General features: G+C 39.9%; 1 protein-coding gene across 1 annotated transcript in view; it reads right to left on the bottom strand.

Annotated features, from left to right (window-relative positions):
* Positions 1–293: 293 nt before the first annotated feature.
* The window catches only part of LOC117473156 (tissue factor-like), a 29,110-nt gene continuing 6,580 nt past the window's right edge, over positions 294–22,823 (bottom strand). The window contains exons 3-7 of the mRNA XM_034118659.1: positions 9,931–10,020; positions 9,224–9,330; positions 6,190–6,368; positions 1,719–1,884; positions 294–493 (exon numbers count right to left, since the gene is read on the bottom strand). Coding sequence (XP_033974550.1) covers positions 360–493; positions 1,719–1,884; positions 6,190–6,368; positions 9,224–9,330; positions 9,931–10,020 — 676 coding nt within the window. The 3' untranslated portion in view covers positions 294–359. The remainder of the gene's footprint in view (positions 494–1,718; positions 1,885–6,189; positions 6,369–9,223; positions 9,331–9,930; positions 10,021–22,823) is intronic.

The following is a 22,823-nucleotide window of genomic DNA, read 5'->3' as shown; positions in this document are numbered from 1 at the left end:
GGGGGGGTTTCATCGGATCGGTTCTCCCCTCCCGAATGATACTTCCTGCACAACGGGGCCTAATCGCCAAAATCACCATTACATTCATTTGTGTATCTTTGCAATAAATATGTATTCTTACATCAAAACCGTCTCCTGATTGAAATACAGTGTTAACAAAGAGAGAAGGAGAGAGTCCAGCTCCCTAAAGACACACATCCACACAGAGACACACACAGAAACACACACACACACACACACACACACACACACACACACACACACACACACACACACACACACACACACACACACACACACACACACACACACACCCACCCACACACACACACACACACACACACACACACACACACACACTAAACAGGTGTGGATGACTGAGTTGAGTTTCTCTGTCGGCAGCATCTGCAGCAGAGGACGGTCACCGTGACGATGATGAAGAAGACTGTGAGCAGGATGAAGATTATACCGACCCAAACGCCCAGGTTCAGCTCTGCAGGGGGGGGGGGGGGGGGGGGGGGCACAGTGAGACAGGTGGAGCTGTCAATCATCAGTCTGAACACAGTTTCTAGCCATCTGTTTACAGTGCTGGACGATGTAAGTACTGTAGTACTGCATCTAAGCACTCCTTTGAGGTTCTTTAGTTTTGACCTTTTTGTAATATTTTTTACTAATAACATTATTTTACCTTGTATTCTGCAACATGTTTTGTTTGTGACTTTAAACATTCAGATACATACTAATAGGACACATTATAATATAATGTATCAATTAATATATAATTTAATTTATTACAATAATTTATCATCATTATTTAACATAATTTAATTTCTTTCTTTTTTTAAGGTAAGAAGCATTTTATTGTTTCCATGATGAAATTCAGAACTATAACCAGCCGAATATATTGTTTAACAAATTGTGATTAATACATTTATAGATCACTAAATATAATCCCAAAGTATAACATCAATTATTATTAAATAGGTTCAGTATCTGGACTTTTACTTTTAATTATATTCTGATGCTTAAACCTTGCATCGAAGTTGTATTTTAATACTGTATTTTATTCTTGAAATATTACTACTTGTATACTACTGTACTTGCACACTTGAATTTTCCATCCCACATTAACACAAAAAGGTTTCAGGGACGTTTCATTTTAAAGAAAAACTTTTGCGCTTTCACTTTTGTACTCTGTTATTCCCACATTTAACATGAATTGAAGACACTGAGGCTCCTTAGCTTCACACAGTTCTTCAAAACCCAAGAGGATCAGCTTAGCAGATGTTTTATGTTTGCCTTCACACTGTTTGTGTGAGTCACTGTGATGGTGAACAAAACAATGTTAGTTCCTAAAAAGGAATGAAGGAACTCTTGAAAATGACCACAAAGTACGTCAACCAGAGAGGTGAGCACCAAACTAAAGTTGTTGTTCTACATAAAAGCCACACGCAGGACTCGTGACCCGGCCAGGCAACTGATGTGACACTGCTGGTACTGTGTGGTGTGTAGTGTGTAGTGTGTAGTGTGTGGTGTGTAGTGTGTAGTGTGTAGTGTCATGTGTAGTGTGTGGTGTGTGGTGTGTAGTGTGTAGTGTGTAGTGTGTAGTGTGTGGTGTGTGGTGTGTAGTGTGTAGTGTGTAGTGTGTAGTGTGTGGTGTGTAGTGTGTAGTGTGTAGTGTGTGGTGTGTGGTGTGTAGTGTGTATAGAGAGCCGCACCATGCAGGATGCTCCCCTCTTGAGGTGTGCACAGCTGCTGGCTCCACGCCCCCAGCTGGCTGCCTTTGGGTCTGGAGGGGATGAACGCTGCGGCCATGAAGCAGTAACTCTCTCCTGCATCCAGCTTCGACACCTCGGCCATACTCGAGTCAGATATGATGTCTCTCTGATAATAAAGAGGAAATATTACAATCACTCACTTAAAGCTTGGGGAGGTAACATTAGAGAAGGTAGCAAAAGTAAGCTAGATTTAATAAGAAACACAACTAAAAAACCCCACTAAACTCGCTATATTTCAATAATAGTAGCAACACTAGCTACAGGTCGCTTACTGAGTAAAGCTCACTATCAGAACTTTCTTTTAAATCATCTTGTGTAGCTGCTCAATTTCAGTATAAAACTTAAAACTTGTTTTATTTGATATCTTTATTCATCTTTAGTAGGACGATGGCATATCTACCACGTGTCTCAAAGATTAGCTTTGTCTTACAGTGACAACAGTTGAGTTATCGGTGACGTTCATTTTGTTTAAAGTAATTTATTGAACATTAATAGTTTCTTGGTAAAGCAGGTATCAATATTAATAAAGACATGGGGAGTTCATAGTTATATGCTGCTAAAATCTTGAAAGTTAGCTGACAAAATTCAAATTTCCATTAAAGCATGCAGCTGGTTAGCTTAGCTTAGCACAAAGAATGGAAACAGAGGGAAACAGCTAGCCCGGCTCCATCCGAATGAATAAAAAATAGCTACCAGCTCACTAAAGCTCACTGATAGACATCTTGTATAAAGTAAAACAGGTGCCAGCAGGTGGACAGAGACACCCCTACCGCCAGGCTTCATGCTAAGCTAAGCTAAGTCGCTCCTGGCTCCAGCTACATATTTTAGTCCTTGACGTTTTAAAGATTATAGTTTTACTAAATAGAGGTAAAAGCTTTACAATGTTTTGAACATTTTGGTTTAAAGAATGAATAATTTTGTATGAAATATAAGTTTAAATTATATAATTCTATGGGATCAAATATTTTTTTTTGTAAAACATTATGGTGATCAATAGATCAGTTGACAATTTCACAAGGAGTTAGCCAAAATGACGTGAATAAAGCAGTGTTGGAGAAGAGCATATAATAAATAATATAATAAATACTAATATATTGTGTCCATGTACTTATTTTGTAAAGCTTTCTTTAAAAGCAAAGTTTAACCAAAAAGTGTTTGTCCCGTGTATAAAGATACATTGTATCTGTGTCAGGTTGGATGACACAGCTCTAACATGAATATTTTAATCAACCATAATAATACAGTAATTTACATTTGAAACATCGGTACCACTTTACAATAAGACTACCCTTATAAAGGGTTTACGAATAGTTTATTTATTAATTAGGTTGTGAACACTTTATAAATCATTAATAAGCTTTTATAAGACATGAGATAAACAGGGCAACTGTGACCGGTTGCTTGCCAAATAGTGAGCCCACATTTATCTGTACTGCTAAGCCTTATATTGGCTACCTAGCTTACTTCATCTTCTTCATCAGCCAGCATCCTTGGTATCTGTTGTTCACTGAGTTAATTCCCCCCCTTCCATCTTGATGTTTCTTGGCATCTCTTATGACCATCTATTAATGAGTTACTAACATTTATAACTGCCAAAAGGGAGCCTTATTGTAAAGTGTGACACATATCACCATTTATTGATGAGTCACTAACATTTATATCTACTGAAAGGGTGCGTTGTTTTTAAGTTTAATACACATGTCCATTTATGAATGAGTTATAACATTCACGCTTACTGTACCTAATACACATTTTTCACATGAAATGCAAAGTAAGATGCAAAAGAGCCAAGCAAAACATTTTATTCACACATGAAGAAAATCAGGACTCAAAGTAATGACTGTTTAGTATGACTGATACACATATTTAAACATAAAAGCTTTTCTCAGACATAAATGAAAGACTTGGTAAGACATAATGGTACTCAGACTGGAATGGCTTTGTGTATATCCTTGAACAAGCGTCCAAGCAGTCCATCAAGGTGACCAGAGCCAAGCCAAGATGACCATTCAAGAACCTTGAGGTGTTCCTCCAACAAACTCTCTGTACGGTTTCCTCTCAGTCTACGGACATGTCCTTTGACGGTCGACCAAGCTCTTTCATTATGTTGGGTATGACTGCCAGTCTGGGGGTTCACCAACCACCTGCTGCGGTTTATGGTGTATTGGTTGTACCCCATGTTACTCAGCACTCTCCTGTATGCCCTCCACTCATCACTAATAATGCTACTTCCTGACTTAACACGCCGTCTAATCAGAGGGGCAAGGTGGCATCTTGATCCTTTCTCCACTAGTTTCAACACTAGTCTCCGCCTTTTGTCTTTAAATCCCATCATTCCGAAGACCCATTTTTTCCTTCTCCAGGTATGTCCAAAGCGTCCGCGTGCATACTAACAACAAATAAATCATAACATCATCTTAGTTAAAGGTGGGGTAGGTAAGTTTGAGAAACCGGCTCGAGATACACTTGTTATATTCCATGGAATGCTCTTAACATCCCGATAGCAATGAATATCTTAAGTGCTTTGACAAAAAATCCATTAAAAAATGTCATCTGTGGAAGCCGTAATACTGTAAAAAGCCCGACCAATCATTTTAGCCGGCCCGGCTAAAATAACTGGATGGCCTACCTGCCTGTCAGCCTTCCATCTGTGCACAAACTTATCTCGTGCCCTCATTGGTCATGTGCGCGTTCGTGTGTGTTGGAGGAGGGGCTCTGTAAGGAAGTGGCAGATTTTTTCTGGCTGTGTATTTTCAAATTCTAGCGCACTCGAGCCGGTTTCTCCAAAATTACCTACCCCACCTTTAACAACAAAATGCACACAAATTACAGTAAAAATTGTTGCACATCATGTTTCAAAATGCCATACTTGTTTATTAGGTGCATTGTATAACATCATTTAAGGATAATTATACAGTAATGGTACATATTGATTTTTTGTATTCTCTTGTACAAGAAAGCCCAGTCAATAACTGCCGAACATAGGAACTGGGTACAGTACCTTCTCCCAGACACAAATACTCAAATAAAATAGTTTACTTTATCAGCATTGGTGTTACCAATGCTTACTATTTATTTGATACCAATTTGGTAATACAATTAATAAAAAGAACAAGGTTTGGCTTTGTTCTTCAGATATGACTGTGACGTTAACGTGTAAGCTCAATAATGAACTCCAGCTCAACCAACCATATTGTAATATCTAAGTAATCATCTTGAAATATGACATTATTATTTGTAATATACACACATCTTATTGTGAGGTTAATTTCACATACACTACGCCGCTCTTCAACACTACTTTGACGTTAGCTTGTCTACATAATCGATCATAGCGAATTTAAATTAACCTTAGCAATGCATAAAGTTACCTATATAATAAAATATCTCTCTACCTTACAAGGATGACCTTATTTTACCTTCCTCAAACAGAAGCTGTTTGTTCTACAGTATTATCCCACTTAATGCTTAACACTTCTCTATTACGTTTTAACTTGGAGGCTACGATTAGCATTGTAGCTACCACTTGCTTACATGCTAACCCTTAACATTAATTAACGTTAGCTGACTAAAAACATAAGCAACACATACATAAAGTACTCGAATTTCACTTACCGTAAAACCGCCTTCATGCACCGTCTGTTTTAACCGCAAAGTGAGTCACAATAGTCCGATATAAGCATGAAGAATAGTCCACAAGGCACCAGCACAACAAGCACGGCCGAGTTCAAGTTATGTTCCCCGGATGATCTGAGCAGGCAGAGCCCCTGTAGCATCATGGAGCTGCTAGCAGAGAGACAGAAAGCTAACAACAGCAGTCACTGGACAGACCTGTCACTCAATGTGACCACGTCCTAATTTATGCATAACTTTAAGGCTTAATATAACGTAAAGAAATTATAAATGGTTGTAACTCATTAATAAAATGGTGATTTGTTTTACACTTTACAAGGCTCCCTTTTGGCAGTTATAAATGTTAGTAACTCATTCATAAATGGTCATAAGAGATGCCAAGAAACATCAAGATGGATGGGGGGAGAATCAACTCAGTGAACAACAGATACCAAGGACGCTGGCTGATGAAGAAGACGAAGTAAGCTAGGTAGCCAATATAAGGCTTCGTCATCTTGCCAAATAGTGAGCCTGTGTTAGAACTGGTTTATAAATGACTCTTAATGATTAATAAAGTGTTTACAACCTAATTAATAACCTAATTATAAACCCTTTATTAATCCTTTATAAGGGTAGTCTTATTGTAAAGTGGTACCGAAACATCTAGCTGATAAATTATATTTATAAATCAAAAACATTCAACGTACATTATACAACTGTTCATTCTCAGTGCTCAGGTGAGACTGTATGCCTGCGCTCTGCAGTGTCTCAGTGTGGTCTTTGCAGAGCAGTTCTGTACCTTGCCTGTACTTCCAGACTTGTAGTAGCTGATCTTATACTTGAGGTCATTTTTGAGGATGTCTCTGAGGCTGAGCTGCTTCCCACGCCGGTGAATCCCAGTCAGAGGATCTGTGATGTTGACCATGACTCTGCTCTCATCCACAGCCTCCACCGTGATGTCCACCGCACTGATTTTACCTGAGGAGAGGACCAATCAAAGGGGACCATGAGAAATGAGAGAGTTCATAAGAGTCCTATTCATAAAGCTGTGGGTCAGTACTACAGGCCCTTTTTTCTTACTGTTGTGCTGGCTAACCACTTAATGCTTTATCCTCTATTTTTTTTAAAGAGGAGCTTCTGTGTCTCTATAGAGTAGTGCAGAAATGAGTTAGCATGTTACCACTTCAGATTCCCTGGTCTCAAAATTCAATGGTATTTGAAGGTGTTTTGGTTGGAACCTGAAAGTGTGGTTAACACAAGCTGGTCACGTTTTGTTCCTCGATGTAAAATATATCAGTAAATACCCCACAGGGTTCATACACTTTTTCACCAATGATTTTCCATGACTTCTCCATGACCTTTACCTAATTTTCCATGACCAAAAAAAGTTCTCTTTCTCAGCAGTAGGTACCACTGAAAATTGTTTATTTTAACATGGAACAGGAAAATAAGGTCTGCATATGAAACATGTTGTGCCTATCTAAAACAAATCAAATAGGCTTACTAGCTTCTACACGCTAAAGCAACTAAAATCTCTCACCAGCAAAATACCTCGACAGTTAAATGCCATTTTACGTTTCATTACTATTCAATACAGTATTTATTATCATTATAGTATTACTATTTTGGCGATTAGATAAAATATAAATTATATTTGAAGCAACTTTAGTTACATTTCCATGACTTTTCCAAAACTTTGGGAAAAATATTGTTTTCCATAACTTTTCCAGGGCCTGGAATTAGCATTTTGAATTTCCATGACTTTTCCAGGTTTTTAATGACCGTAAGAACCCTGACCCCACTGGTGAATGTCTGAAGCTTCGATGTGTCAGAACACAGCGGTTGCTAACAAGTGACTGCATTTAAGCCTCAGGAGGTCAAAAACTGGTGTTAGCATGTGGAGATTATCCTGCTGAACAAAATGTGTAAGTATCATAAAAGTGTTTTCCAGAGATCTCATTCTCTGCAGAAATCCAATGGAAAAAACCCTTTTTGTAGAGGGGGCACGAGCAATGCTTTCTTGTGTACTTCATACACTCAAGTACATAGTCCCTGAAGGATAAATCTTCTGAGCAATTTTATTTTTCTATATACATGTTTCCCCAGTGGCCCATCTTCAGTCATCCTTGTCTGCAAACAATTATGTTCCCATGCAACCGCACTGCTTTTGTCAAATATGTTTCATGGGAAATGTTTTTTCCAATAAATTACTATTTCTTTGGACATATATCTGAAATACGTTTCTAATCAGGTTGCGGAAGTACATGTTGGGAGGAGGAAGGGGTTGAGGGGTTAGTCTCCTGTGTGAAGTCCAATCTATGTTGATTTTGTATTTATTTAAATGAATTAATAAACATATCTAAACTACAATCTATTTTCTAAAACTGTCCAAGTAGTTTTATTTGTTTTGACAATTGCACGTTTAAAACGGCACCCAGTATCCGGGTGAAATTATGTTTCCCTCGGAACACTTTAGATAATGCAGTTATGTTGTATGGAATGTAAATACAAAATAAAGAGATCTTTGTCATTGGGTTCCAGCTAAGCACAAGACAGATAAGCTGCCTGTTGCAGGAAAACACAGCAGGAATCAACAGGTCTGCTGCCTCTGATACTGCCAGCATGAAACATCAGCTCACACAGAGCAAGCTGAAGCTTGAAGGAGAAGCAATGGTTAACAATATGAAACCATTCATTCAACAGGTATGTGCCTGTTCACACAGTTATCTGTTGCTTTAAAAGATATTACCATAGCCGTGGGTGAGGCTCAGAATAGGGAAGGCTAATATCCAACCATCGTACTTGTTTAAAACACCACAGAAGAAGTAGCCTACATTCATTTACAACAGCAAGTCTGTGCACCTACTTACCAACAATAAAGCAGCACAGGAGCTACAGGGGGGTAATGAATGTACTATACTACATGTAGGTTACTAGGCTACACCATAACGAGATGCAGTAATGCTGGGCTAAATCACCGTTACATAATTGAAATGCAGGTTACTAATTGTTAACTGTTGTACAACAATGCAACCGTCAAAAATGCATTCACAAAGTTTATGATTACAAGTCAAACAACCACAACCACAACCTAAGTCACAGGTAAGTCTGTGTGAATTTACTAAATACTGTAGCTATGAGCTAAAATGCTAATGCAGAGACACTCACTGTCACTGTGCAAACATACAAACTACTCATACATGCTGCTAGCTGCAGCTCCAGGTACACAGCATGTGACAGAAGTTCCAATGGAATCTGTGGAATCTCAGCTTTCATATGATATCCAGTTTGTGCAGATTGCAAGAAGTATAAAATATCGCTACCGTGAGTTATGTGCTTAGTGCTAATTCAGACACTCGGTGTTACCCTTGTGCTTCGTTTAGTGCCGCCGGCGGGGGCAATTGGGCTTAACCTGTTGAGCCCCACGGACCCGCGCAAAAACGCAGCGTCTGAGGGCTTCTTAACATTTAACAAACTATGAATGTGTCATACCCACCTAACGGGAAGAAACTCAGCTAACTGACGATACGAACCATTTTTACTGAAACAAAACACAAGTCTCACAAGAAGCGTCTAAATGAGCCCTGAGCGAAAAAATGCTAACACACTTAGCACAGAACTCACGGTTTTGGTTTTTAGGTTTATGATGCATGGGTTTTAACAATAGTAGGGATCTATTCTTTTGAGAAGCCTTTTCTATCCTTCATTACCCCTCGTCCTGGACTATAAAATAATTAGACTTATTGACAGTTTAAAAGTTCCCTTTAAGTATTTTATGAAATAACATTTACTGTGTGATTTGGAGTTTTTGAGCTTGAGTATGTGACACCTACTCTCTCTGTAGGGGTTGAAGGGATCAGAGTACGTGTGAGGGTAGTTCTCATAGTCCTCATCATAGTCCACCAGATCAGGTTCAGTCTGGATATCAGCCTTGTAGGCCCTGCACAGGAAGAGAGGAACATGTCAAACACATTCAACATTCATGGTGTTTGGATTTTACACAGGAAGTAACACAACATTCTGAAGCAATATGGTAATATGCTCAGATATCTACAAATTAAAAAGGAGAAAGAAATGTATATTAATAAAGTGAGTTTACTCAAACTAAGATTTAAAAAGACAGAAGAGCATGTTTTATTTGGAAGACTTGTTGGTTTTATAGTTTTAGATATAGATGTATACAGTAGATGTGATTTTTTTTACATGTATGATACATACAGTATACTACTGGAAGACTCGGTTAAGTGTCTTCACTTTGGTTTAAAACAAATGTTCACAGACCAACACTGCCGAGCTGTGTGATGATCCTGATATGAGTGTGTTAGTCATTGCCCTGACATCAGATTTAAAGATTTAACAAACTCACAGTTTATTAGCTTCATTAAAATATATGATTATATATCTTGAAAAACAGAAAATGTGAGTTTCTGTAGGACTATTTTAAAACACAAGTGCCTTAAAAATAACAAATGAATGAATGTCAGCTTCCCAGATATCTACTGAACATTATAGTTATAATTCAGGTGATAGAGGTGTGTACCTGTCGTAGGGTGTGAGGTGTTCGGTCAGATCACACTCTGACTCGGTCATCCGGATGCAGTCTGGACTCGTACTCCAATCACTGTCATCACTGGTGGTCACATGACAAAACAACGAACAGAACAAATATGTTTGTAATAAAAAATAACTCATGGTCTGCTGACTGACACTTTCCATTCCTGACAGGATCTGTTTGTGTGAAATAACAACAAAAAGACATTTGAAGAAAAATAAAACGTTTTGGAGAAGATTGTTGCATCATTATGAGAAAAATAAACTATAATTAGATTAAAATGGTCCGGCAGAGCCATAAAAATGCTTTTATAGCTGCCATATTTTAAGTCCAATTATTTTTTGTCAGACAACCCAGCTTCAGTTCCGATAGTGCTCTGTGTTGTAAACTTAGGCACTGACCTTGAATAATTTAAGCGAGGATAGGTTGAAGATAGGGTTGCATAATTAGTTGAATTTTAATCAAACTTGCAATATGGTCCAGTGCAGAGGCCTTTGGGGCAAATCCGGCTTGCAAAGAATATCATAAATTTATCATTCAGTCATATGCCGCTTAATAGTAGTACGGTGCCCATAAACTACATGATGAATTAATGAATAATACGGTGGCCCTGAAGAGCAAGTCAAAACAGCATTTCACAAAACACTACAGCATTTCACAAAACACTTAAACATTTCATAAAACACAACAGCATTTCAAAAAACACTACAGCATTTCACAAAACGCTTCAGCATTTCACAAAACGCTACAGCATTTCAGAAAACACTACAGCATTTCACAAAACGCTACAGCATTTCACAAAACAATACAGCATTTCACAAAATGCTACAGCATTTAAACTATTACGGAAAGGGTATTCCTTTAGGGAGAACACTTCTTGTTTGTGATTGGACAGAGCCAGCCAGAGAAGCACTGCTGTGATTGGTTGTTTTTGCTGCCAGTCAAGAAATGACGCTTCGTGATTGGTCAGCACGCGACAGCGCCACGTATTTCCTGTTTGGTACTATTCAGCTGTTTCTGCACGAATTTTAAACTGAGATGGAACGAATGGAAGAAGAGATGGAAATCTTAAGGGAATATTTTAACAACGGATATACATATGATGTTATCCTCGACATGCTGTCAACCCATCACCACATCAACATGTCCCAAAACATCAGCCGTTAGTTGTTAGCACACAGCTCACAGCTCCTCATATCTGTTCAGAAACTGGACAAAAGTTAAACAAGTACACAGACTGTCTGTGTCATGGAGAATACAGTCACTGCTTTATTTATGTCTGTATGACGTTGTGAGTGTGGACGGAGCAGCTACAGGTTAGTTTAGCCTGATAGATCCGATCTCCATTCAGAAAACACACATTTTAAAAGGTTTTTCGCCTGCCATCTTGTCTGCACACTTGTCATCATGCAAAATGCACTTTTTGATGTCTTTTATACATAAATATGTGTACCCAAATCCTCCATACCCAAATCCTCCGTACCCAAATCTTTTTAAAAAACGGGGGTACAACGAGCGGATACAGATTTGCTGCCGATATGACGTCAAATCGGCGGCGGACCCACAGAAAGTTGCTATCAGAAACAATGCCTGACGTGTTTTGGACGTAATCTCGTCTTTGTTTACATTAGCAAGCCTCGCTAACACTCATGCGGCTTTCACACCAGCGCTTTTCCCTTTCTAGCTCCTAGCTAGAGCTTTTCTGGTTCAGCTCCGGTTTCCATTTTCAGCTCCCGCTCTGTTCACACCGCCCAGCTGCCGCTGCTGCGTCATGACGTCACCGTTTACATCGCTGATTTTCTCCCCAACGGAGCTCGCAACAACAACAACGGGGGGGGACTGCGTCGGGTCGATGATCGTGTTGCTTTTAATCATACGAAGCCATATTAAATTAAATAACGACTTCTCCAACCTTATACTTTTCTCCAGAGTGCCGTGGTTCATTGTTTATTAATGTGTTTCAGCGGCATTTACCGACCGCTGCAGTGCTGGCTGCTCTTCCACGGGAGTTTATTCTCCCGTTAGCTCCGGGTTAGCTCACACGGCTCTAAAGTATTCACTGTCTGACTGTCACACAAGCAGCTGATACATATCCCCAGTTCCCCTTAAGTGAATGTGTGTCAGTCTGAATTGACGCTGTTTGGCATCACAACTCTGTTATGAAAGTTTCTCTGGTATAACATGGGTGATGTTAGCATAGCAACCGAAGCTAAACTGACCACTTGCTAAGCCGTTTTCTACAGGCACATTTTACCGGCGTATTTTTCATTATGATTCTACTTGTGATAGTCGGACATGACAACCTGTGCAGCCCATGTATTGATTCCATCCGATAGCTGCTATAATAACAAACAAAACGTCTGCCTGCTCTCCACAATGATCAATAACAGCGAACGGATGGTCAAAGTAAGGTACAAATAAACAGAATCACACGAAGCCTGGTTAGTGTTGCCTGACTTTATAAAGTGTGTTTTTTTTTATAAGTGTGTGGTTACCTTCTAGTCACTTTGCTCAGCGCTACTGCTTGTAGGCAGGCATGACGAGACTCTTCAGTCGACCCATGTTCAGGGGAGGTGGGTTTAGTTTCCTGCACGCCTCGACGTAAGAGAGACGTAAGCGACGCCGCGTCATAGCTCCGAAGCTCTTGCCTCTAGACCGACAATTTTTTGGAGCTGGAAGTGAACCGCATTCCGGAGCTATGAGGCGGCGCCGCTGCGGTGTGAACAGGAAAAACCGGCGCTTTTCAGGCTCTAGCTCCGAGCTGGAGCTGGAAAAGCGCCGGTGTGAAAGGGGCATCAGAGCTAACCTGTACTGGAGAGCACATGTGTTTAAAAAGCAGGAAATAAAAAAAGGAACTCACCTTGTGATAAACCCGCAAGAGAAAAAGCATTTGAGCTCCATACTGTTTCAGAAATAATCCTTGATGTGGTTTTATCACAGCAGAATTTAACTTTATCTCCGGTAGAATTCTGATCAGGCATTAGCCTCCGACCCAAAATCCGCGTTTCTCTAACAGGGCTGCAAAAGAGGGGTATGAGCAGTATGAGGCATGGCTACAATGGGTGATCTGTTTGGTATTTTAAGCAAAAAACTTCACAGACATGTTTTGTATAGGTATGGCCCTACAATATATTTTTCCAATATAATTCATTCATTCATGGTTTTTACTAACCGGTATCAGTATGTTGTTACTTCGGCCCTGAATATTCGAATCGCTCTAATCGCTCGAGTTTCACCGCGGCTGTCAGCTGTATACTCCTGTCATTCAAACAGGACGCGCTGGAGAGGGGGCAGGGCTTATATCCATGCAAATACTACGATAGATACCAACTACAACAAAATGAACATATTTGACTGTGATTTAATTGTAATACATGTTTCAAAATGATGCCGAAGTAACAACATACTGATACCGGTGGGTAAAAACCATGAATTAATGCTTTGACAAATGTGCAGACAAGATGTCAGGCGAAAAACCTTTTAAAATGTGTGTTTTCTGAATGGAGATCGGATCGATCTGGCTAAAGTTGTAGCTACTCCGTCCAAACTCACAACAAAGTCATACAGACAGAAATAAAGCAGTGACTGTATTCGCCATGACACAGACAGTCTGTGTACATCAGCGACGTGCAGTCAGGGGAGGCAGGGGAGGCAGAGCCTCACCTGTCATACTCCAATGTAACGGAAAAACAATTAAAGAAAAACTAAATAATAATAATAATAAAATGTCTCCACTGATCTTGTGTAAATGTGATTTCTGTATGATTCCAATCGCTTTTTATAGTCAAAATCAGCAAATTTGCCGAGCTTCGCTACGGGAACGATGAGAAGTGAGGCAGGGACGAGCTCTGCCTCACGTAAGCCCACAGTAACTTGCTGGAGCGCGGGCACTAATTTAGCGCGGCCACTTATTTTGTGAGCACGCTCAAGCCAGTTACTGTGGGGTAAGGTGAGGCACAGATGAGCTCTGCCTCACCTCAGAATGCATCACCCCACAGAAACTGGCTGGAAAGCGGGCCCTAAGCGCATGCCTGTTACCATCTCACTGTATGTCACCAATGTAATGTTTGTAGATCCCTTTATTACATTTATCCTCGCCATCCATAGTCTCTAAATAACTTATTTCACGTATATATGATATTTAGGCTCGCTGGTCTCATCGTACAATGGCAATGAAAAAAGCAACAGGAGAGGCAGCCATAACCTCTGCCGCACTGAAGGGGGCGCACGTGAGCCCACAGGTTCTTGTTGCTACTGTTATTCTACGCAGAGACAGTAGACGCAAACAACAGACTTTTGAAACTAGAGGAAGATAAGGAGGACTTTTACAAAAAAGTAATAGAGATTGTTGTCCAGAAGGATAGCATGGACTTCTATTCATCTTCAAGTCAAGGTAAGACCACAACTGTCATGAAAATGGGATCTTACTAAGAAAGAACAATCCAATATTTAGATTTTGGGTATCCTTTTGTTGAACGGTCTGTTTAAAATTAATCATAGCATCAGACTAAAAAAGCTTTTGAAAATAACAGAATATTTCGATTAAGGTCAAAATATAATATTTGTAAATCTGACTCTGAAAGAGTCAGTGCCTCACCAGCCATGAACCTCACCGCACGTCACTGGTGTACATGTTTAACTTTTGTCCAGTTTCTGAACAGATATGAGGAGCTGTGAGCTCTGTGTGCTAACAACTAACGGCTGATGTTTTGGGACATGTTGATGTGGTGATGGGTTGACAGCATGTCAAGGATAACATCATATGTATATCCGTTGTTAAAATATTCCCTTAAAGTGGACCTAACATGCTATATTTGAATAATATAGTGTAGGACCATACCTATATAAGGCATATTTATACTTTTTTTTTTTCAAAATACCAAACAGATCATGCATTTTAGCCATGCCTCATTTTGCTCAATTTGACATTTTTTAGCTCTGGATTTGCAAAAGCAGATTCTGTGAGAACAGCACCATCTACTGGCCTGGCATATGTACTACAGCGTCTCCAGCGCTTTCGAACGGCAATGGCCGTGGCTGTCTCCTCCTGATTGGTGGAGTTGGCCCAATAGCCGTAGCGCCACCGTCCTGACGTCAGGACAGTGTTCAAATCTGGATCAGTTTTTATCAGATCCGTTGCAGCCCCTTTTTTAGAGATTTGGGTATGGAGTTAAATAGAGAGGGTTGTGTTTTCTGACACTTGGTGAGTTCCCTGGAACACCGGGGACACATATTCATGTATAAAAGATGTACAAAAGTGCATTTTGCATGATAGGTCCCCTTTAAGATTTCCATCTCTTCTTCCATTCTTTCCAACTCAGTTTAAAATGTGTGCAGAAACAGCTGAATAGTACCAAACAGGAAATACGTGGCGCTGTCGGGTGCTAACCAATCACGAAGCGTCATTTCTTGACTGGCAGCAAAAACAACCAATCACAGCAGTGCTTCTCTGGCTGGCTCTGTCCAATCACAAACAAGAAGTGTTCTCCTAAGGGAATACCCTTTCCGTAATATTTGAAATGCTGTAATGTTTTGTGTTTTTATAATTCACTAAAAATAAAAAATAATATATGAATTATGATGAGGGTTGCTTATTCTCATACATTCAAAGACAAATATTAGTATGTGGACCCCAGTATTTTGTGTCTACGTACATAGATAATATATATGTACATATATATGTACCGGACTGTTAACTCAGGGAAAAGTAAGGGAGGAGGTGTGTGCTTTATGGTGAACAATAACTGGTGCACAGATGTGGGGATTATTTCTTCGGACTGTTCCCCTCATTTAGAGCACGTCATGATCGGATGCCGGCCTTTCCATTTGCCGATAGAATTTACAGCGATTGTGTTTACAGCAGTGTATATTCCGCCAAACGCCGACAACAACACAGCACTGGACGAACTGTATGGTGTTATCAACAGGACCAGTGCTTGAATTGGGCCGGTACTCACCGGTACGCAGTACCGGCACTTCTGATTTTTACCCATGTGGTACCGGCACTTCTTACTGAGTACCGGCAAGGTGCCGGTTCCAGAACAAAATGATTCAGGGTGCATCTGAGATTAGAGAGGGCGCAGTGGTAAAGTGCTATTTTTATAAGTGGGGAGTGGACCTAACACCCTCTCGGGGGGTCCGGGAAGATTTCTTTTTAAATATTGAAGTTAAAAGCATCAATCTGGTGCACTTTGAGAGCAACATTAAGAGATCTATGGATCTATGTGCTCTTTGCTTGATTCATGCCTTCCCAGTCCCTTATCACGTAGCCTATAAGAGCATGGCGCCAGTTGTTGTAGCCAGTTGTGGTGAAGGCATTTGACTAACCGAAATGTCTACATGCATAGCAGAAGATGGCATCTTTTTTACATGAATGGAATATTCATATATAGCCAATAGCCAATCTCTGTTTTGAAACCATGAGCTGCAAAATGAGCGCCTTACCGCACTGTACAGGCGAGTTGGGTACTTTTTAAATATACCTGGGCAGGCTCTCTTTTGCCGAGGTCCTCTGGCACTTGCGGGCCGCCGAGGGGTGGCGGTGTTTGGGGCAACGAAGACGGCTGCGGCTGCTCCGCCTCCGTGGGCGAGGCGGGCAAAGCCGGCGAGTCGGGCGTTAGTGTCCACAACAGTGGCCGCAGGTAACGTAATGTCCCCATGATCTGAACTGTTATTACCTGCAGTAGATGCAGTGTTACTGCTGGCGATAAGGGCTGGTTGTTTTAACCATTTTCTGATGTCCATCATTGACTGCTGTGTAAGCACCTTGCAAATGACGAACGCACAGGGGCACAGGTCACGCGCACCTGACATAATAACGTTACTTACCGTTTAAATTGACCAAATAAATGCAGCAGACAATGTTATTTAACCACAATTACAATTTATTTTATTTCAACTATATTCTTATTATTATTATTATTATTATTATTATTATTACTGCTATTATTATTATTGTTATTATATATGTAATATTTTTCACTTTTAATTATTTATTTATTTTTCACTTTTATTTTTTTTATTTTTTTTTCACTTTTAATTTTTCAAATGAGGGTGCATAACGACTCAACTGAGGGTGCAATGCACCCTTATGCACCCCCGTAGAACCGGGCCTGCGGTGCATGAATGCGGTTTTGCGGTAAGTGAAATTCAAGTGCTTATTTATGTGTTTATGATTTTAATCAGCTACGTAATGAAGGTTAAGGCTTGTGGGTTAGCCTGCAAGTTAAAACCATAGACTGTATATAAAGGTTAAAACGAAATAGACAAGTGTTAAGCGTTAAGTGGGATAATACTGTAGAACAAACGGCTTCTGTTTGAGGTTGATAAAATAAGGTCATCCTTGTAACTTAGAGAGATATTTTATTATGTAGGTAGGAACTTTATGCATCACTAAGGTTAATTTAAATCCGCTATGCTCAAGTATGTAGACAAGCTAACGTCAAAGTAGTGTATGTGAAATCAACCTCACAATAAGATGTGTGTATATTACAATTATTGTCATATTTCAAGATGATTACTTGGATATTACAATATGGTTGGTTGAGCAGGAGTTCATTATTGAGCTTACACGTTAACGTCACAGTCATCTGAAGAACGAACCCAAACCTTGTTGTTTTTATTAATTGTATTACCAAATTGGTATCAAATAAACAGTAAGCATTGGTAACACAACTTCCAAAGTTACAGTAAAATAAAAAGGACCCTGACTCGGACAATACACAATCCAACATGTTCAACAGAAGAGTTATATTGTTTGTACACATGGTACTTTACATATATATCTGTTTGTTTAAAGTTTCCAGGTGATGCAGACAGGCTGGACCAGAGAGTGAGAGACCGCACTGGACTCCTCACAGCAGTGAACTTCAGCACAGGTACAAATACTCTTTTTTCATACTGTACAAAGAATCAAGAAAGATATTGGAAAGGTATTGACTTTAATACACTGATATACATTCCATTAAACAATACTAAACACTAGATCACCTACACATCAGTGAAGTTGAGGGGTTTTTCCATGCAAAGGGTTACATTTAGATGTTAACAAGCAATATGACTTTGTCAGCTTTCTAATTTAATGTATTGAAAGCAAAGCTATTTAACATATAGTGAGAACTGCTACTATTTATCTCTCAATATTGTCTGTAAAAAACGTGGTAAAAGTTATTATTTCAGTGAGACAACAGAGCAAGCTTCTACAGTTGCACTAAGTTTTGATAACAGTTAAATATTATTTTGATAATAAAATATATTTCAATGTTGATTCATTCATAATCTGATTGTCTTTGTAGCTCACTGTTGAAATAAAATAAAACATTACCATTACAAAATAATTATATCTACAGCCCCTAAAAATACAAATAACACACTTGTTCTGCAATAATATGTTTTATGTTTCCTGTAATTTTTTCCATCAGCTGATTATTTATATTTGCCTCACTTTATGAGCTTCACAACATGTACCTTGTACCGCAGAGTTTGCAACATCACAAATAAATGGGGCCAATCTTCAGTCAGATGTGAATGTGTAATCTAACATTTTCAGTAAGAATAATGGACAAAAGGAGTGCAAATACAAATACAATTTATTGAAATGTGAACCAAAAGTTCATTTTAAATAAAAAGCACATATGGACAGAAGGTGTAAACCTATTAAATGTATAAGTAAACACATTTAGTCAAATAAAGTGACAGACTAGGCCTGTGCAGTTGGTATCAGCTATGCATGGGCTCCTCCATCAGGCCTGGTCCTCCTCGCTGAGGAAAGACCCTCAGTCCTCTCCGGCCAAACCAACAGACAGGACGTCCATCACACGGAGGTTTCTCCCTGAAGTCTCTGCAGCTCTCTGGACACCACGCTGTCTCAATCCGTCCACACTGAATATGAGGGGAAAAATGAAAATAATAAATGCTTTAGACAATAAGAAATATAAAAGTGAACCGTTGAGTTGCTCAGTTTTTTTAGATTGTCAATACTATTACTGTATAACTAATATCCCAGTTTAAGAGGCACCTTCAAATAAAGATTGGTCTTTAAATACATTTTGTCTTTTGAATTGTTTATCTAAAGTCAAGGATCTAGAACTGGTACTTGTAGTTTTAATGGTACAGTCTGGTTATTATGCTGTTTGGAGGAGGCATCACAGGTAAGAGCACTAACTAGCTACCATCACATGTACCTTAGCTTGACTTAAATGTATTAAACGTATAATTAAGTGATGGCAAAATATAAATAACTAATGTCATGCAAACATATTCATATTTGCTTGATTCCAGTGTTGAATTTAGCACAATTGCATACAAACGTCAAGGGATTTTAAGATTCTGAAGTCTTCGTTCTAAATAGAAAATAGCATGGATAATTTACAAAGGCTTTAAAAACACAGCAGGAGCCCAAGACAATTATAAAACTTGTCATTATTTCAGTACAGTTCAATTGGTTTTATTTTCATAAACGGTTATCAACCGTTAGTGCCAAAGCAGTAGGCTATAATATATTAATTACTGCTGTATAGACTACAACCACTACTTGTTTAGCTAGCATAAATTCAACAAAGCTAGCGTTAGCTGGCTAACTGACGTTATTTTGCCGCTAAACTGCACGATATAAAACGGTGGTCTTCATAGCGGATTTAATCCTCAATCACAATAACAATATTCAAAGTAATACTGGGGAAGTAATGGGCAAAACTTACCGTTGATTGACGCGCCATGTGTCAGGGTTGAGTGAAGCAGGCAGGACCCAAATGCAGATTTCCAAGAATAATCCTTTAATCCAAGGTACAAAGTAGACAATAGAACACTACCCTGTGACACACAGTCAAATACGAACAAGGAACCAACCATGACAGACAGAAAAACCAGAACTAAAATACACACAAGACCAATCACACAAACAAGACACAGGTGAGGAGGGAGGAGAAAACACAGGGGCACCAGGTGAACACAATCGGGCAATCAGGCAGGAGGGAACACAGAGACAGGAAGCAACAGGCAAGACGGGTGTGAACACTTTTCAAAACAAAACAGGAAACCAAAGACAGAAAAAGACAAGACAAAACACAACACAGACAGATCGTGACACCATGTCAGCGGACTGGTAGCGACACGGACCGTTAGCCCCACAGTCATCTGGTTGTAATAGCTCCGCCCCTTCGCTCCAACCCCCCTCCCTCCCCCCACATCTACAGGTAAAATTACTTTTGCGACACATTCATCACAAGAAGTATAGCAAAAGTCAAGGCCACAGATTCGTCGATTTATACTGCCACAGAGCAGATTTGTGAAGTTGTATTGACTGATTTGAGAGGTTGTAATAACCAAGTTGCAGTTGTAATGGAAAATATATTTTTCTGCAAGTGAACATTTCATCACTAAGTTAATTTTTTTTCTACAAGCTACAAAACCTTTTTTTTTCTTCTGTGACTTCAAATGTGGTTCACAGATACGTGGATATTTTATACAAGTGTAAATGTATGCACACAAGCTCAGATTTCTTTTCTGCAAGTAAATCTGTTTACAGTTCTGTTTCATATGGATGTTGAGAGGTATCCATATATCTCTTCATTTTGCTCTCAAAGTGCACCAGATTGATGCATTTAACTTCAATATTTAAAAAAAAATCTTCCCGGGGGAGCATGCCCCCGGACACCCCTAGAGGGTGTCAGGTCCGCTCCCCACTTATAAAAATAGCACTTTACCACTGCACCCCCTCTAATCTCAGATGCACCCTGAGTCATTTTGTTTAAGTACAGTGAGCCTTTCTAAAATATACAGTAAAGAGACAAACCCACCAGCATTAGGATATGACTTTGAGCCAAATACTTGTTTTTGGGCTGTATAAATAAATTGACTTGAAACAGTTGCTGATTTTGAGTACTGGCACCTTTTTTATTCCAATTCAAGCACTGAACAGGACAGAGACTTCACGGCCAGAGGCGGCTTTTATTGTGGCCGGGGATTTTAACACTGCCAACATGAAGAAGGTCCTGCCGAAGTATCAACACATCAGCTGCCTGACGCGCGGCGGAAATACACTAGTCCATGTTTATTCCCCTTTCTGACATGGATATAAAGCTCTCCCTCGCCCTCGCTCCGGCAAATCAGACCACATCTCACTGCTGCTGCTGCCTGCTTACAAGCAGAAACTTAAACGGGACAGACCGGTGACACGGACTATACAGCGCTGGAGTGAGGAGTCAGACTCAGCTCTGCAGCACTGCTTTGAAACTACTGAGTGGTGTGTGTTTGAGGACGAAAACATCAACACACACACGGATGCGGTCATTTGCTACATTGGAAAATGCATCGATGACGTAGTACCGAAGATTACGGGCATTCTCGAATCAAAATCCCTGGATAAACAGCGAGGTCCATGCCAAGCTAAAAGCCTGCACTATCGCACACAGAACAATGGCGTTTTTATATGTACAAAAGTGGTGGGGCACGAACAACTTAGATGTGTATATATAAGCTTCTGGTGCTTTTTTAAACACGTAAACAAATAGCTGTAAGCTATCCATGGTTCCGATAGAGAGAGGAAAACACAGACACTCATCACCGAGGTCACAATATCAATCGATCCAGCAGAGCAATAGCCTATAGGCAAAACACAGAAGATCAACAAAAGATATGACATAAAATGAACTTACCAAAGCTGAAGTAGATGGTCAATTCATTCATTTTCTTTCCGTTTTACTGATTTGAATCGCTATACGCTGCTCTATCTCGTCGCCTCTTCACTACAGGGTGAAAACTACACTTTTCGCGGCACACGTACTTACAGCCAATCAGCTCTCTGAATTATGAGATGACGTTTGGTAGGTATGCCAGCATTATGCCCCACTGGTGATTGTTTTTTTGCCGCACACATTGAATAGAAAAATACTCTGAGCATGCGCGGTGTAGTTTTTACAGTACACCTTCATTTCTACAGCAGAGAGAGGGGCTTGCCCCACATCGCTCAACACGGCTCAATAGGCACACTGTGGACACTAATTAGAAGAACGCAGACTAAAACAGCAATGTACAGACGAATCAGATGACTGAACATGATCTTAAAATATATTTTAACATGTTTATTTTTTGCATATTTTTTTAATTATTATTTGCATTACTTTCTGCTGACACTAGGTGGGGCTGTACTTGCCCCTAATGACGAGTCGCCACTGCACACAGAGGTGGAGATTTGGATGAGTACAGGAAGTCTAGGTATGCCCTCCGGAGAGCTATTAGCAGTGCAAAGAGACAATACAGAGACAAAGTGGAGTCTGACTTCAAAGGCTGTAACACCCGGAACATGTGGGCGGGGCTAAGGCCATATGTACACGGGAATGTTTGCGTTTATGCACAGTATGCGCTTTCAAAAAAGTCTTCCGTTCACATGCATTCGTTTCATTTAACGTGTCTGTTCAAACGAGACCGCTGGAAACGCTGTAGTACATATGCCGGGACTGTAAGTGGCGCTGTACTTCCACACGAGACCGCTCGAAAGCGCTGGACACGCTGTAGTACATATGCCGGGACTGTAAGTGGCGCTGTAACTTCCGCCACAAAATACACCAAAAGCAGTGAAGAAGACCCCGGAGCAGCCCCACAGCAATGTTGCCATGGCTACCCTTCTGTTTATGCCCCGCGGTGGATTTAGCAACATGTAGTAGTTCATGTAATTCTCCATGTCCACTTGTTGCTGATGGTTGTGGTAGAGGAGCTGTAGATTTTGCACTAACATCTGTAGCATGGTCGAGCTGTAGATGTTGTACTAACATCTGTAGCATGGTCAGTAGCAGTAGCTACTGACAGTAGCTACTGGCCATGCTACAGCAGTGAGCAGCAGAGGCGGGGAGAGGTGGGGCTATCGTTATTTTTTCAGGAAATAT

Source organism: Trematomus bernacchii, unplaced genomic scaffold, assembly GCF_902827165.1.
Source record: "Trematomus bernacchii unplaced genomic scaffold, fTreBer1.1, whole genome shotgun sequence".
Taxonomy (NCBI): Eukaryota; Metazoa; Chordata; class Actinopteri; order Perciformes; family Nototheniidae; genus Trematomus; species Trematomus bernacchii.
The sequence above is the reverse complement of the archived record's forward strand: the minus strand, read 5'-3'. Positions and strand labels throughout refer to the sequence as shown.